At 52.6% G+C, this 15,826-nt stretch overlaps 1 protein-coding gene across 1 annotated transcript; it reads right to left on the bottom strand.

Moving 5' to 3' along the window:
• Positions 1-1,043: 1,043 nt before the first annotated feature.
• Positions 1,044-13,502, bottom strand: CACNG1 (calcium voltage-gated channel auxiliary subunit gamma 1). The gene is made up of 4 exons (XM_059149915.1): positions 13,077-13,502; positions 3,898-3,972; positions 2,884-3,021; positions 1,044-2,576 (listed from the first exon to the last, which is right to left on the bottom strand). The coding sequence occupies exons 1-4, from the start codon at positions 13,309-13,311 to the stop codon at positions 2,350-2,352; spliced, it is 675 nt and encodes a 224-aa protein (XP_059005898.1). The 5' UTR covers positions 13,312-13,502; the 3' UTR covers positions 1,044-2,349.
• Between the last annotated feature and the right edge of the window lie 2,324 nt (positions 13,503-15,826).

Genomic DNA, 15,826 nt, shown 5'->3' with positions numbered 1-15,826 from the left:
GATGTCCCCAGACTCATGCTTCTTCCTTTATTTTTTTTTAAGATTTTATTGATTTATTGGACAGAGAGAGAGATCACAAGTAGGCAGAGAGGCAGGCAGAGAGAGAGAGGGGGAAGCAGGCTCCCTGCTAAGGAGAGAGCCCGATGCAGGGCTCGATCCCAGGATCCTGGGACCATGACCTGAGACGAACCAAGGCAGACGCTCAACCAACAGAGCCTCCCAGGCATCTTTGAGTCACTTTTTCCTTGACAGTTCCAATAAAACTTTATTATACAGACACCGAAATGGAAGGACCCTGGGATCATGACCTAAGCTGAAGGCAGAGGTTTTAACCCACTGAGCCACCCGGCGCCCCTAGCTTCTTCCTTTTAAATTGTTCTAAGAACGAATAGGTCTCTTGGCTCTCCTGTCACCGACGGGAACAGCGAGAGGTGAATTAGCTGACTGACGAGTGTACGGTTACTCCAGAAAAGGGTTCAGCAAACTGTTTCCAGAAAGGGTCAGGTAGTGTGAGCCAGACGGCTTGTCACGGTTTATACCGGATTCTTCCCTATTGCAAGAGTTTATTACTGATTAAAATACGCCCTTACCACTTGAGTGATTTGTTTTTTCTTTTCTTTTTTAAAAGAAGATTTCATTCGTTTATTCATGAGAAACAGAGAGGGACAGAGAGAGACAGAGGGTGCACAGGGAGAAGCAGGCTTCCGGCTGAGCAGGGAGCCCGACGCGGGGCTCGATCCCAGGATTCTGGGATCATGAGCTGAGCCAAACCAAGCTAGACGCTCAACCAACAGAGCCTCCCGGGCATCCCTGAGCAATTTTTTCCTTGACAGTTTCAATAAAACTTTATTATATGGCCAATGAAATGGAAGTACTTTCCAAATATCATAAAATATTCTTCTATTGGTTTTTTTAAAAAAGATTTTATTTACTTGACAGAGAGAGATCACAAGTAGGCAGAGAGGCAGGCAAAGAGGGGGAAACAAGCTCCCTGCAGAGCAGAGAGCCCGATGTGGGACTCGATCCCAGGACCCTGAGATCATGACCTGAGCTGAAGGCAGAGGCTTAACCCAATGAGCCACCCAGGCGCTCCTCTTCTGATATTTAAAAACCATTTAAAATTGTAAAAACCATTCTTAGTTTGCAGACTATATCACAGCTGGCGGCAGGCCAGGTGTGGCCCTGCCAGCCAAGTTTGCCACCCCTGCTGTAGAGGAATGAGGGCTCCCCAGGACTGCTGGTGCGTGTTCAAGGCAAGGAGCATGGGGATCCCCTCTGCCACCTGTGTCTGACTTCCCATTTCTGAGGGTTGGGCGAAAAGGATGGGGTTTGGAAGGTAGAAAGTGTAAATTACGACACTCCGGGGGACCCTAGGTGTCTAACTGCTAAGCCCTGCTTCCTGATGTTCATTGCAACAAAAATCCAGCATCTGAAATCAGACCCGGGTCGTGCTGCCGCTGGAGTGCTGTGTTAGCACTTGGAGGCTGGCATGCTGGGGCTCTGGAAATAACCCCTCCTTATTTTTAACACCCTTGCCTAGTCAGATTGTCTCTGGTTTCTCCCAGAGAAAATCCCAGGGCCCAGCGACCCAAGCTGGAATTCAGAACCTCTAAGTCTTACTGGTAAACAAGACCCCGTTATCCCGTCACCCCCCCTCCCCATCATGCACCTGCTTCCCTACAAAAGTAGGGAACAACGCCAGGGGGACATGCTTTTCTTCCCACGTCAGGGTCATGGGGCCCCTGGGCCATCTAAGGTCAGGAATCCAACCAAGCAATTTGTATGCGAGGCGCAAGGAAAAGGTAAGTTTTCAAAGAGCTTTTATTTCAAACATAGTCAGACTCTACCCAGTTAAAAAATGCTCCTCAGGTGTCTTGGAAACCAAGGAGGGAACGTTCAGTTCACTGGAAAGGGTGTCTTGTCCCAGAGAAGGAGGGAGGGGCTGGCTATTTGCACAGGCAGCACCGGGACTGGCAAATGAGCACAGGGCGTCCCTATAGGGCTCAGGGAGGACACCTGGACCCTGCTTATTAAAGACAGCTGGCCCAGCGAGGCCCACGTGCAGCTCCAGGGGAAGGTGGGTCCTCACCAGACACCTGCGCACCTGCCAGCCCCGCTGTCCCCCTCCCACCCCGGGCAGGTGTGGATCATGTCCACTTGCTGGATTCCCAGGGGAGCCTGTCACAGCCCAGAGAAGGGCTCAGAGATGGAAGCGGCAGCGGACGTCGTGGGGTAGGTGGGACCGAGGACGGGGAAATCTCCCGCCGCCTCTCTAGAACGTTCTGGGCCAGGCTCAGCTTCCCGAAGGGAAAGCCCCAAGGCGGGGCTGCGGCTGGGGCTGCGGGAGGGCTAGTGCTCAGGCTCGGCGTCCATGCACGACTCCCAGGGGTTCTGGGGCATTTGAGGCAAGGAGAGGAGCAGGAGAGCCAGGCCGCCGAGGAAGAGGAGGACGAAGGCGGAGCAGGCGCAGGCGAAGGACCAGGAGTAGGAGTACTCGATCCACACGGTGTGCTCGCTGTCGATCATGCGCTTCACCGACTGCCGCGTCACCTCCACCGACACGAAGATGCACAGGCCTGGGGCGGAGCGGGACCTTCAGGGCCGGTGCTGAGAGCGCCCAGGCCCAGCTCGGAGCCGGGGTCCCGCCCGCCGCCCGCCCCGCGCGTGAGCCGCGTCTCGATCCTTCCGGTCGGTGCTGGCGACCAGCCTGGCTCTCCGCGCCACCGATGCCCGCGCAGAGCGCACAGGCGGCCCGGATCGGCGGCCCCGAGGGGACGGGGGCTGCGGTTCGGCCCGGCTGGCTCCCCACCCCCTGGTGGCCGCAGAGCAGAGCCGGCGGCCGCGCTCCCTTGCCCGGGCCGGTGGGGAGGGGACCCGCGCTACCTGCGAAGGCGTAGAACATGGACGCGGGCCTCAGCAGGTAATCCCGCTTCTTCCGGAAGGACAGCAGCGCGCACGTGGTCCCCATGATGATGAAGCCCAGGCAGAAGACGGCGATGGCGGCGGCCGAGATGCTGTATTCTGCGGGACAGGGGCGGGCGCGGCACCGCGGCTCAGCGGCGGCCTCTCGGCGGCCTCTCGGCGGCCGGACGGCTGGTGCGGCGCGTCCTTGTGCCCATGGCTCTCGGGAGCCATGGTCCCCAGGGTCCGCGACGAAACCCCAAACTCAGAGTCACACAGCGGGGACAACAGGCCCCCTTCCCACTCCTGGAGTGGGGGTAGTGGCGAAGCTACAGGTTCCCCCTCGGTGGGGGACAAAGGCCTGGCAGCAGGCGGTGGGGACGGGGGCGCACGTGGCCGCAGACCTTTCTGGAGCACAAAGCTTCTTGGGAGCCAGGGAGCCTCGGGCGGCAAGCAGCCGCAGCAGGTGTGGCTTGTTCCAGAGCCCTGTGCGTGATCGTGTGTGCGCGCGCGCACCCCGCATGTGCAGAGACTGACCGAGCGGGCATGCTCCTGTGTGCGCGCTGTGTGCCCACAGCCGTGCCGAGAAGGTCCCTGCGGCACATGCGCTCCGAGACCCCCTGGACTGCTCCCAGGGTTCCCCCCATGGGGCGGGGTACAGGCAGGCGACAGAGGGAATCAGCTCCCCGCGGGCTCTGATCCGCCCTGAAGACCAGCACCGGGCGCTGGAGTCCTGTTCCATTTCCCGGTCACTCCGGCCTCCCCCAGGCCCGGCAGGAAGACGACTGCGGGGCCTTCCAGGAAACGTCTCCTTCCAGGCTCCCTCCGGATTGCCGGCCACTGGGGTTGTGCTCTCAGAGCGCAGAGCGTCAGGCTCAGCCGCTTTCCCTCTCAGGTGGCGAAGACAGGGCTTTTGGGTCAAATGACTTTGTGGCTCAGCCGTCCGGCCTGGGGGCTCTCTTCCCGACCCTCCCTGCTTTCGCCCACCCCACTCACCTTTCTGAGTAGTGACTTCGAAGATCTCCGAGGTCTCGCCTGGGTTAAAATGCCTGAAGTAGGAACAGTTTTTCTCTGCAAAGGAGGGAGACAGCCTGTGAGTTGAGCCCGAAGGCCGGCAGACCCGCCAGAGGCTCCACCAAGAGAGAGTGAGTGTGATATCACCGCCCCCCCCACCCCAGGGGCCCTTCTCACCCTAAACCCAGAATCTGAGCCAAAACAAACATCTTTCTCCACCCTTACACCAAAATTTCAGTAGGATAAGGGGGTTTCATAAGAGGCTAGGAGATCTTCAGGAAGCAAAGACTGATGGAGTGGAGAGGGCAGAGTACTGGGGGTAGTGAGCCCATTAGGCAGATGGGATAACTGAGGCTCAGGAACAGGTTTTTCCGGGGAGGGGGGCAGGGAATACCAGCTACAAAGGGCCAGATGGTGGTTCTCACCTGGGCCTTGTTGGGGAAGGTCTGGAAACACATTTGGAGTCACAACTGTCAGGGGTAACTTGGCATGTAGAGGATAGAGGCCCGGAATACTGCTAATCACCCTGCAACTTCAGGACAGCCCCTCACAGCATAGAATTAACTGGCTTCAGTCTATCAGTAGGGCTGAGTTTGAGAAAGCCTGATCACATCAACATCTAGGGCTGTCTTTGCTATGGATATCCGGGCCCATCCTGATGCACTGGGTGTGACCGTGAAGCAAGTGATGTTTTTCAAAAGCTTTCCAGAAGATTCTGATGCTCACCCAGTTTGGAAAGCTCTGCTCCAGGTTTCTTAAAATGCCCCACAGAGAGATTTTCTGAGTGGACCAATGGATGGATTTGGGTGGAGGGTAGGGAACTTCCATTGAAGGGCCAAATGTGAGCGACCATTATGTAATTTCATCAGACCCTTCACACCTGTGACCAGACACAACCTCCCTTGGCAGATGCTTGTTCTAGCGGATTAGTGTCAAAAATTCTATAGAAGATGTGTGAACAGCAGGACTAAAAATCTGGATTTGATGGGGCCCAGAGGAAGGATTCAGAACAAAGAGATTCATGCTGGTTTTAAACACAATTTCAGGCACAATTTCTCTTCCATTTTTCACCCTTAATTTCTCTTGTAACTTGACATCAGAGGATATTCATACTGCTTATTGAGTACAGTTTAATATCCTTTACTCTGTTTTTAGGAAGTAGGTGAATGGTTGTCTTAAAAATATATATTATTTTATGTTTCTTTTTAAAAAAATTAAATTGGGTTGCTTTTTATTTGTGTGAGGCCCTCCATTGATTTCTTCTTCCTGTGGGTCCATGACGCTCCGTAGAAAACACCTCCACTCCTCGTTTAGATGGCCTCTAGGTTGTGCATTCATTTCTTCACTTTCAGGCTATGTTTAAATTACTGAGATGATTATTGATGCTGGGTGTCCTTTGGAAAGTTACCAGAGGTGTTGCCAAATCATAGCTTTCATTGGTCTGCAGGCTTTCTTCTATGTGACCTAAGTCATCTTATTGCCACTTAAGCCTATGGCCTCCCAGTCCTCCCTTCCCCCAGTGTCAGGGTTGCTGCTCCTCCCATGATGGAGAAGGAAATGACCCCTGGAGATGAGCCGGGTTTAGCAGCAGTAAATATTCTGCGAGATAAACAGCCATCTCTCTGAGCTTCTATATTTAAATCACTTTCCTTTCGAGCAGAGTTACCTGGAGTGTCTGAATGCCGGGCGGTGATGTCAGATTAATGCTGTTCTTTTCTCTCTCACAGCTTCCGGTGCTATTTTAAAACATAATGCAGCTCTCTTCTATTCGTTAGATTATTAGCTCTAGATTCTTTAAAATCACTGCTTCAGAATGGCTCTTGCTCTGTCGTAAGGCGCCATGTGTGTCTCCCTCTGGACAAAGGACCGTTTCTGTTTCATTCTTTAAGGGCCAATTTCAGTTGTCATTGAAAACCCTCTGAAAAGAATTGACTGGATTCAAGTGTATTTCACGGTCAGCTGCCTCCCTGACTACTCGCAATCCGGGAGTTAAAAGCTTTTGGAGCCAAGGGCCGTGAGATGAAGGCCCATCAGAGTCCAAAGCATGGAGCTATTGGGCAGCTCCGGGCTGCTGGGCTGCTGTCGCCGAGGGAGTGTTGTCAGCCTCCCCCCAACCCCAGATCGGTGGCAGGCTCCGGCCTGACAGACCGCCGTATGCATGAAACCCGTCTTAGCTCGGGTTATAGTGGGATGCTGCATGTCTGAGGAAGCCTGCCTGTGGATTTTCTTGGCGAGATTTTCCCCTTCAGTGACCCAGGGACACTCCTACTCCCTCTCCTCCCCTATTACATGATATCACGTTGTGTGGAATAGGAGACACCCAATGGGAGGGATTCCCACACCAGGCATCCGGAAGGCTCCGCTGCTCTCTGATCGGGCTGAGCTTAGGGCAAGAGAATGGTTGGGCTAACCCTGTCCCCTCTCTTGAACTTAGCACATGAGCTAGGCCAGTGTCTTCTGCCCTGAACCTTGGGGTAACATCAGCTCGAGGGCCCCATGGCTGCCCATATAAGACCACAAACCCCTTCATGGTCCCCGATGACTCCAGCAGGGGTTGGGGGACATGTTAGACCCAGGTACCATTTCAGACACTTCCAGCACCAACAAGATGCTCATTCAGGAAAAATCAAGCTGGGCATCTGCCCGTGTCACCAAAGGTTGCGCAGTGTCCTGCTGAGGTGGGCAGACCTCGCTTCTGCCCCTTTGTCTGCAGCGTTCTGGGTACACTCAGCATCGAGAGCAGCTTGAAAAGGAAGGACACCAGAGACAGGTCTGGTGTGGGCCACTTAGTCACAGGTGAGGGGCTTGGAGGAGAAGGGCAGTGGTAGCTCTCTGACAACTATGTAGGTTCTGAGTCCTCCTGCTTCTGCCTTTCTGATGTCCTTCCATGCCTTTCCTGAGCTTCCGTCAGAACTGTACAAAGCTCAGGGCTTTGAGCTTGGTCTTCATGGATGATAGCCCCTTCACTGGGGGCTTGCCAAAGAAGCAAGTGCTTTGGATCAAGTCAGTGGCGATTCCAATGTCAGGGTGATGATCTCGGACTAATACTCAGGAAGTTGAAAGTTCCCCCGGCTTCCTTTGTCTCTGCAAAGGGCCCATGGCGACTCTAATGTTTGTATTTCTATTTTTCGGTATTCCAGAAATGTCTGTCATACACCATCATAAGACTCAGTGGTCTAAAAATTTAAGTAGGTTATTCCTTAAAAAACATGGTGAACTCAGGGCACATGGGTGGCTCAGTTGAGTGTCCAGCTCTTAGCTTCTGCTCAGGTCATGATCTTGGGGTCACGAGACTGAATGCCATGTCCGGCTCTGCACTGGGCTTGGAGTCTGTTTAAGGCTCTCGCTCTCCCTCTGCCCCTCTCCTCTGCTTTCTCTCTCAACAAAAATAAATCTTTAAAAATAATATGGTGAATTCAGCTATTAAGCTTGACTGTGGTTGGAGAGTCCTGGCTAAACAAGCATTCTGGTTAAGGGAATGATAACACACAACAATATCTAACTGCCCATTTGAAACAACAACAACAAAAGGCATGTTTGACTCTAACCTGAACTTAAGTTAATGCAGGTTTCCTCTGATAGTTGGGATAACTTCTGTGATTAAGGGGTACTTCTGGGTTATCACTGAGAATGTATCAGTGTACCCAGTGCTGGTTGATGCAGACTTTAATATCTTTAAAAAAAAAAAAAAAATACCTTGTTGGTTGACACAAAACTAAGGGAACTAGTGACTTAAGCATTGGAAAAAAAAAAAAATAATTCACTTACTTATTACTTGCATCAATGCCAGGGCTGTCTTCACCCTTTTCTGTAAAAGTAGTTCTTGGTGCTCCCGATAGTGGTTTCTCTGTGCTCTGTCCCCCTTACCACTCAGATTGAGAACTTTTGTCAAGTGGATTGAAGAAATCCCCAAGACCCAAGCCCAGAAGGTCAGAGCATTGCTGTTCTATTGTGGGGGGTGGGGGCGTCTGGTTATGGCCTGGGTCTCTAGCATGGGCTCATGTGGATGGGAAAGGGAGTCCCTGAAATTCTTCATGCTCTTTCCTATGGTTCCAGTTCCTGCACCAGGTACTGGAGAAGAGGACAGGCCATATGGGAAGTGGGGTACTGGGGCAGTCTGCTGCCTTAGCCTGGAGAGATAGAGCCTGAGACAAACAGCATTCTGCCCAACCCAAAAGCAGGGGATGTCCCCTCTGGGGTGATTCACTTGGGCTTTCAGACAGACAGCCTCTCCTGACAATGGGGTAAGGCCCTACTCTTACTCTGAAGGTGTTAGAATTAACCTCAGATGTCGATCTTTGCATGACCGTTCTTCTTAAGCTCTTTGGGTCTGTGGGAAAAACCAAATTAGACAATTTATGTCCTCAGAGCCTCCAGCGTTCTGTGGCTCAATGGGACCTTGGAAAGTCTCCTCTATGGAACCAGCTCCTAGTTGAGCATCTTTCAAACCATGTCATGTCAAAAGTTGACCTCCTAAGTGTTTGCCTGGATTGGCAGCTTTTTGGAGTTGTGTTCGTATGTACCGTGGGGGGTATTGTATGGCAGTGGGCTGGAGAGACAAGGGGCTCTGAATCTGAGCCCTGGGTGTTGAACTTGTGACCAGGTTAGCTTTGGGAAGGCCACTCTGAGTCTCAGCTTTTGCACAAGTAGAATGAGAACCACCTGAAGAATGTGAGCCTCCTTACTGGGCTGTTGTGAAGTAGTCTAATGTAGTGACCAAGAAGCAGAATTTTAGGGGCATGAACTCTAGCTGCTCTGCCATGGTAATTGGGTGACCCCGGTCAAGTGACTCAACCTCTCTGTGACTCATTTTGTTTATCTGTGAGGTGGAATGATGATAATAGTACAGGTCTCATAGAGGATTTTGTGAGGATTAGTTGAGTGCATCTTTATTTCTCTTTGTCATCCCACTACCTTCTGGCCTCCATGGTTTCTGGAAAAACATCAGCTGTAAATCCTACCTTAATAAGATGTCTTGTATGTGATGAGTCATTTCTTGCTACTTCCAAGATTCTGGGTCTTTATCTTTCAGCAGTTTTGATCATGATGCCTCTAGGTGTGGATTTATCCTACTAGAATGCGTTAAGCACCATGGATTTATAGATCAATATTTTTCATCAAATTTAGAAACTTTTCAGCCATTATTGTTCTGCTTTTCTGCTTCCTCCTGCTTTCTCTCGCCCTTCCATCTGGGACCACCATTATGCATATATTGCTCATTTGATACTATCCGGCAGGTCTCTGAGGCTCTGTTCATTTTTCTTCCTTTTTTCCTGTCTATTCCTCACACTAGCTAATCACAATCAATCGATCTTCAAGTTCACTTATTCTTTTTTGCACCTGCTCAGATCTGTGCTCGAAACCTTCTAGTGAATTTTCCATTTCAATTATTATAGTTCTCAATTCCAGAATTTCTATTAGGTACTTTTGTTTATTTTCTTGTGTGTGTGTGTTCTTTTTCAAAGATTTATTTAGTTATTAGAGAGAGAGCACACAATTAGGAGGGGCAGAGGGAGGGGGAGAGAGATTCTCAAGCAGACTCTGTGCTGAGCGTGGAGCCCAATGTGGGGCTTGATCTCATGACCCTGAGAACATGACCTGAGCTGAAACCAAGAGTTGGACACTTAAACAACCACCCAGGCACCCCAAAGTATTTTTTTTTAAGTGACTCCATGCCCAGGGCAGAGTGCAACATGGGGCTTGAACTGATGTTATTACATCCTTTTACAGTAATTTCTATCTCTTTATTGATAATTTCTATTATGAGACATCATTCTCATATTTTGTTGTTTAGACTTTTTCTTAGTTCTTTGAATGTATTCTGATTTAAAGTCTGTAGGTCCAACATCTGGGCTTTCTTAAGGATCTGTTGATTGGTTTTATTCCCCCTTATGTATGGGCCATACTGTCTTACTTCTTTGCATGTCTTGTGATTTTTTTTTTAACTTTAAATTCAAAGCTGGAATATTTAAACAATATGATGAGCCACTCTGGAAATCAGAGGCCCACCTTTCCCTAGGGTCTGTTCTTGTTGGCATTTGCTACTGTTTGTTGAGCAACTTTAATTAATTTTGTAATGTCTGTTTCCTTTGTCATGCTGGACCACTGAAATCTCTGCTCAGGTAGTTTGGGAACCAGATCACATTTTGTAAAATGCTTGGAATGAATCCATCTCCCAGTCTTTACTGAGGGGCTCTGTGCTAAGCAGAGAGCTAAGTGCTCCACTCAGCAGCATATATTTCTGCCTTAGCTTGCACTTTCTGCTTGCCCACAGCCTCAAGATCAGCCCAAGGTGAGAGCTTAGGACCCTCTCAGGCCTTTCCTTGTACACCATACAGCATGCTTACGCACAAGGCCTTCTAAATTCTCAGGAACATGGTGGAGCTTCTCAAAGCCACCTATGGACATCACATTCTCTCGCTTTTTTGGTTAGCCTCCTCTTTGCCCTAACTGTTGTATAATGCCTCAGGAAGCAATGTTAAACAGCTATTAAACAATTAAACATTTGTTTAATTAAAAATATTAAACAATTCTTTCTAATTGTTTTTGACAAATACCCCCTGAGAAAAAGACTGTTTCCACTGATTGAGCCCAGTGTCAAGTCGAATAAAGACAGCCTTTCAAGGGAGAGACTTCCAGGGAACCCCCAGACAGATCAGATAATGACAGTTCTCCAGGAATGAGGCTTTGAAAGGGCTCCAGCTCCATCTGTCCCCTTTGGGGGCTGCCAGGCTGCTAAACTTTCAGCGTTTGCAGGCTGTTGGTTTTCAAGCCTATGCCAGAGTTGGGGAATGGGGAGCAGGAATAGAGCAAGTTTAAGTATCACAGAACTCCCCGTTCTTACTGCAATTCACCTATTTTTCTCAAAGAAGCACTCGCTGGATTACTGCAAGGCTGGTTAATTTCCAGCGTTCTGAAAGAGTGTATTCTGACCAATTTTGCCAGAGTTCTCCTTGTTTTTATGGAGAAGAGGGTTTTTGGAGGTTCTTACTCTGCCATTTTTTCTAGTGTCGTTCAAAGTTAAAATGAAGGCACTGAAAGCAGTATTTGGCAGATGGTGCTAGGTTGGTGTTTGTGGTTATTACTGCCGTGAATAAGATTTGAGAGAACATGTATGAACCCTCTTCCTCCCTCCAGCAGAGAGTGATCTCACAGAGCACAGGGCAAGTGGGTAGGGAAGGAAAAAGGTGTCCATCTGCAGAGAAAGGAGAGGGGAGAAGGCAGGAACATACTTCAGAAGCTTGTCGCGGGGAGGGGGCAGGTAGGGCCGGGCTCACAAGTGTGGGAAGGAGGGTTCACTCTGGACCAGGGGAAGAAGGCATAGAGAGGGACTCTGGTCAGGCTCAAGGCCAAACCATGCCTGCTGGTCCTCTGTCGCTAACCTCTTGCTTGTTAGTCTCTTCCTTGTACGGGCTTGCCTCAGCTCCCTGCTCATCTGCTCTATAAACTCACCAGATTTTTAAAAGGCAGGTGCTTCTTTTTTTTTTTTTTTTTTTTTAAAGATTTTATTTACTTATTTGACAGAGAGAAATCACAAGTAGATGGAGAGGCAGGCAAAGAGAGAGAGAGGGAAGCAGGCTCTCTGCTGAGCAGGGAGCCCGATGTGGGACTCGATCCCAGGACTCTGAGATCATGACCTGAGCCGAAGGCAGCGGCTTAACCCACTGAGCCACCCAGGTGCCCAAGGCAGGTGCTTCTGAGGACAGGTGGACTGGACCGGAGCAGTGCCTCCCCATGCATGGGCCAGCAAGAACCTGCCTCACCCGGCCCTGCCCTGCCCTGCCCATGGGAGTTGTCTGAGGGATGCGTCTGTTTACGAGCGTGCTCGGCCTCGGCTGAAAGCGTGGGCATGGGAGCTATGCGGATACCCTTCAAGCACATGTCCATGTCCGTTAAAGCCCTCAGCCCCGGGACTCAGTGTTTCTAAGACAGCTGGGTATTTACGAGGCTTCCATGTATCTTAGGGGGAAATGAGCAAGCCTGGAGTTTTCTAGAGCCAGCGGGAGGGAAAGGAGGAGGAAAAAGACAAGTGGAGGAACGGGGCTTGGGCTCCTTTGTCCCACACACACACTGCGAGATCTCCAGGGACTTAGCACCAACTTCCGCAGAAGGCAGCCTTCAAGGAACACCCAGTCTGATCGCAGGGGGAATGATTCTGGAAATCAGGTGGGTCCCAGTACTCAGGCTGGTCCACTGCCACCTTACAGTGACATCGGGGAGCCCTGGAAGGGACTTGATGTCGCTGAGCCCAAGCCCTGGGTTTTACAGGACGCAGCAGAGGCTGCAATGGGCTTTGTTGACCCCGGAGTCACTGGGGGGCTGTGGGCATTGCGTGACAGAGCCCAGACCTCCCATTCTCCATGCAGGGCTCTTTCCGCAGCATGGGCTCTGTCTGCTGTGAATGTGGGGGGCTCCCCATTTGCAGAATTGTCTGGTCACCCTCACACCAGGTGCTCCCGACAAGGAGCCCACCTTTGACGTGCCGTTCAGTCCCCTGGGGGTAGGGGGCAGGAATTGAGGAACTCACTTAAAATTTAGCAGCAGCTATGCTTCCCAACCCCGCAGGGGTCTGAGCTCAGAGAATGCACTGGAATGATGGTTCGGACAAAAAGCAGGTCTAGGAGCAGGTCCTGCTTCAAGAGGTGTGGCCTCTGCTGTCAGGCGAGAGCCCTCACCTGGCTGCAGCCTTCACCGTGGCTATCCTGAAACTCTCAAGAACAATCCCCGGGAGCCCTGCGTTTCCCCTGTGTGCCCCACCATATGCACTTTCTGGCCGATCCAGCCTGGGGGCACGGAACGCAAGTGCCCATGGGTCCCTCCGGCCACTTAGCCTGTCCATGCAGGGAGAGAGTGGATGAGAGGCCCCCACGGGGGGCAGAGCCACGGAGTCTTTCCTGAGCCTCTGGTCCCACCTGCACAGCCCTGTGTTTGGGGCGGAAAGCCGGAGCCCTCTGCAGTACAGAAAGAGCTCGAGGCCAACGGTCTCAGTTTACAGACCGGCTCTGGCCTCCAGTTCAACGCACACAGTTCCGATCTTCCTCCCCCCGCACAGAGGGCTGGGCGGTGTTGCTGTCCCAAGGCAGGGGGACCTGCCCTCTCTCCCACGGGCAGCTTTCCCAGGGTAGGGCCGGGCTCAGACAGGATCAGAGTGGGTACGTTACCCCCAGGCAGGGTGATGGGTCCGCAGGTCTTGTCCGTGCTGTCAGTCATGACAATGCGCTTGGTGCAAATCCGCCAGAGGCCAAAGTGGGCCGCCTCGCAGGTGGCATTGTGGTGTTTCACCTCGGGGCTCAGCACGGCCCAGTGGTCGGTCACCACGGCCACCATGGCCAGCACGATGCCCACCAGGATGCAGAAGAGGGTGGCGCGGACCTTCAGCGCTTTGGTCTGGGACATGGCAGTGGCTGAGGAGTGGGTGCCCTGGGCACGGTCTGGTGGCAGTGTCTCCCAGGCAGGTGGCAGTTGGGCTGGGGAGGTGGCGGCGAAGACCGAGTCAGGGGTAGAAGCTAAGTTTAGTGCATCCGGCTGAGCCAGAGGGGGCTGGCCTCGGGGCTGAGGGACACCAGACGGGGCCGAGCAGCTGCCCAGACGTGTCAGGGGCCTGAGCGAGGCTTCTATTAATGCGCACCTCAGGCATGTCACCAAGGATAGCTTGTCCTCAGGTTTCAGGGCTTTCTTTCCCTCTTGGGACCTAAAATACCTCAAGGAGGGGCCAGGAGAGAGGGCTCTAGATGGTGGCTTGAGACCTCCACAGTGGGCAACTCAGGACACCTGAGTTGGAGGCAGTGAGGGTTAGGACACCAGGACACTAGGTGTGTGAGGATCTGCTTGCTTTGGGCTCCAGGAGGAGGCGGCCCTGCTGGGTGGGGGTAGGGGACCCTGGGGTTCACTGGTTCCACAGTCTAGTGGGCGCTCACACTCAACAGGCCAGTCACCAGTGGGGGCGGGTATGAGTGGGCCTTTGTCCTGGAGGCTTGGGGGGACTCAGGATCCTGCCGAGGGACACCTTGGGGATCCCCTACCAGAATGTCTGGAGCCCTAGTATGTCCCCAGACTGCAGGAAGATTTCTGGTCATTCCTGGGCCTGGCATTACCCAGTGCCGTGCCTGGCGTGGGAACGCTCTTTCCTTTTCTTTCTTGCCTGCTTTTTTTTTTTTTTTTTTAAGATTTTATTTGCTTTTTGCGAGAGAGAGAGAAAAAGAGTGCACAGTGGGGCAGGCTGGGGCAAAGGGAGAGGAAGAAGCAGGCTCCCCACTGAGCCGGGAGCCCAACACAAGGGACTCGATCCCAGGACCCCAAGATCATGACCCGAGCCCAAGGCAGATGCTTAACCCACTGAGCCACCCAGGCACCCCCGGCTTTTTCCTTCTCAGTTCTCCTCCCATACCTCCAACTGGGTCCGGAAGGAAAACAGGCGGGTGGGGGGCAGTCTCCGCTCACCCTTCACGGTGCAGACCAGCCTCCCCATCCAGGTGCTGAACCTGCCAGAGCACCTCCCTCAGCCTTCCGCATCCCTGCCCTCCCTCTCTCCCTGCCCCCTGCCTCTGCTCCCCCCCCCACTGCCCCCAACCTCCTGGCCTCAGTCGGGGGCAGGCTTGTGCAGCAGGGGGAGTCCTGAGTCCTCCAACCCAGGGAGCAGAGCATTAAAGACGGATGGCCCCTTCCTCTTGACGTGGCCTTTGTGTGTAAACCTGCCCCATGTGGGCAGCTCCAGGGGTTGCAGGCGAGTCGTCCTCCCCAAACTCCTCCAAATAGACCACGTCTGCTCCTGGAGGCTGCTGCCAGGCCGCCTGTGCTAGGCTGCTCTCTAGAACCTTGCTGGGCTAGTGGTTGCTGGAGTTTGCTGGGAGGCGGGGCTGGGGGACAACCGCACCTGCTGCAGGGGCCCTCCCCTTCCCAGGGCAAGGAGGGAGGACAGCGTTCTGGGGAACCAGCCTGCAGGGGGGGTGGGGGGGAGGGGACGAGTGGAGTGGCCAGTCATGGATCAGAGCCTGCTCTGCCCCGCTGGGCTCTTCAGCCTCCCTAAGCTGCCTTCCTGCATCTTAAATGAGGGCAGTGACGGCTGGCTGGGGAGCTGGCGAGCATCATCGAGCATCGGCAATCATGCTCTTTACCAGCGTAGCCTGTGCTAGGTGCTGTGGGCAGAATCATATCCCCCCTCAATTCAGATGTTGAAGCCCATACCCCGAGGTGAGGCTATTTGGAGCTGGGGCCCTTTGGGAGGTGGTTAGATGAGATGAGGGCCTGGGAATGGGGCCCCATGATGGGATTAGTGTCCTTAAAGGAAAAGATACCGGACAGCTTGTTCTGTCTTTCTCTCTGCCACGGGAGGACTTACGGCGGCAAAACCCAGGAGGAGGGCTCTCACCAGAACCCAAGGGCTGGCACCCGGATCTAAGTCTTCCAGCCTTCCAGAGTCAGGAGAAGGTACATTTCTGTTGTTTAAGTCATTCTCTGGTATTTTGTTATCTGAGCTAACAGAGCAGGCTGTCGTGGACGGCTGGTGATCTTACTATTACTTACAGACCACAAATGTATCAGCTTTCTCTGATGGGCGATAAGCTTCTGGAGGGTAGAGACAACATGCTCATTCTGGGTGCCCTTAGAGAACACCCCCAGATTTGAGCCCAGGATGGAAATTCATGTATGTTTGTTGAATGACTAATGGATGGCTGGGTGGACAGATGAACTGAAAGAAGGAGACAGAAACTCAAATAATTTACAATCCAGAGGACATTTCTATGTTGTTCAAGGCCATAGAGACCTTAACAGTGGCACCTGGGGCAGACCCAGACCGCTTGGACCAATGGTTACTTTGCCTCAAGGTGCAGAGGGACACCCTGGGAGGGCATCATCATTACCCCTGCAGTCAAGTTCAAAAGGAAGCAGCCTCGTGAGATCCAACATTTTC

The sequence above is a fragment of the Mustela lutreola genome, chromosome 15 (assembly GCF_030435805.1).
Source record: "Mustela lutreola isolate mMusLut2 chromosome 15, mMusLut2.pri, whole genome shotgun sequence".
NCBI classification, from domain to species: domain Eukaryota; kingdom Metazoa; phylum Chordata; class Mammalia; order Carnivora; family Mustelidae; genus Mustela; species Mustela lutreola.
This window is presented reverse-complemented; position numbering and strand designations above follow the sequence as displayed.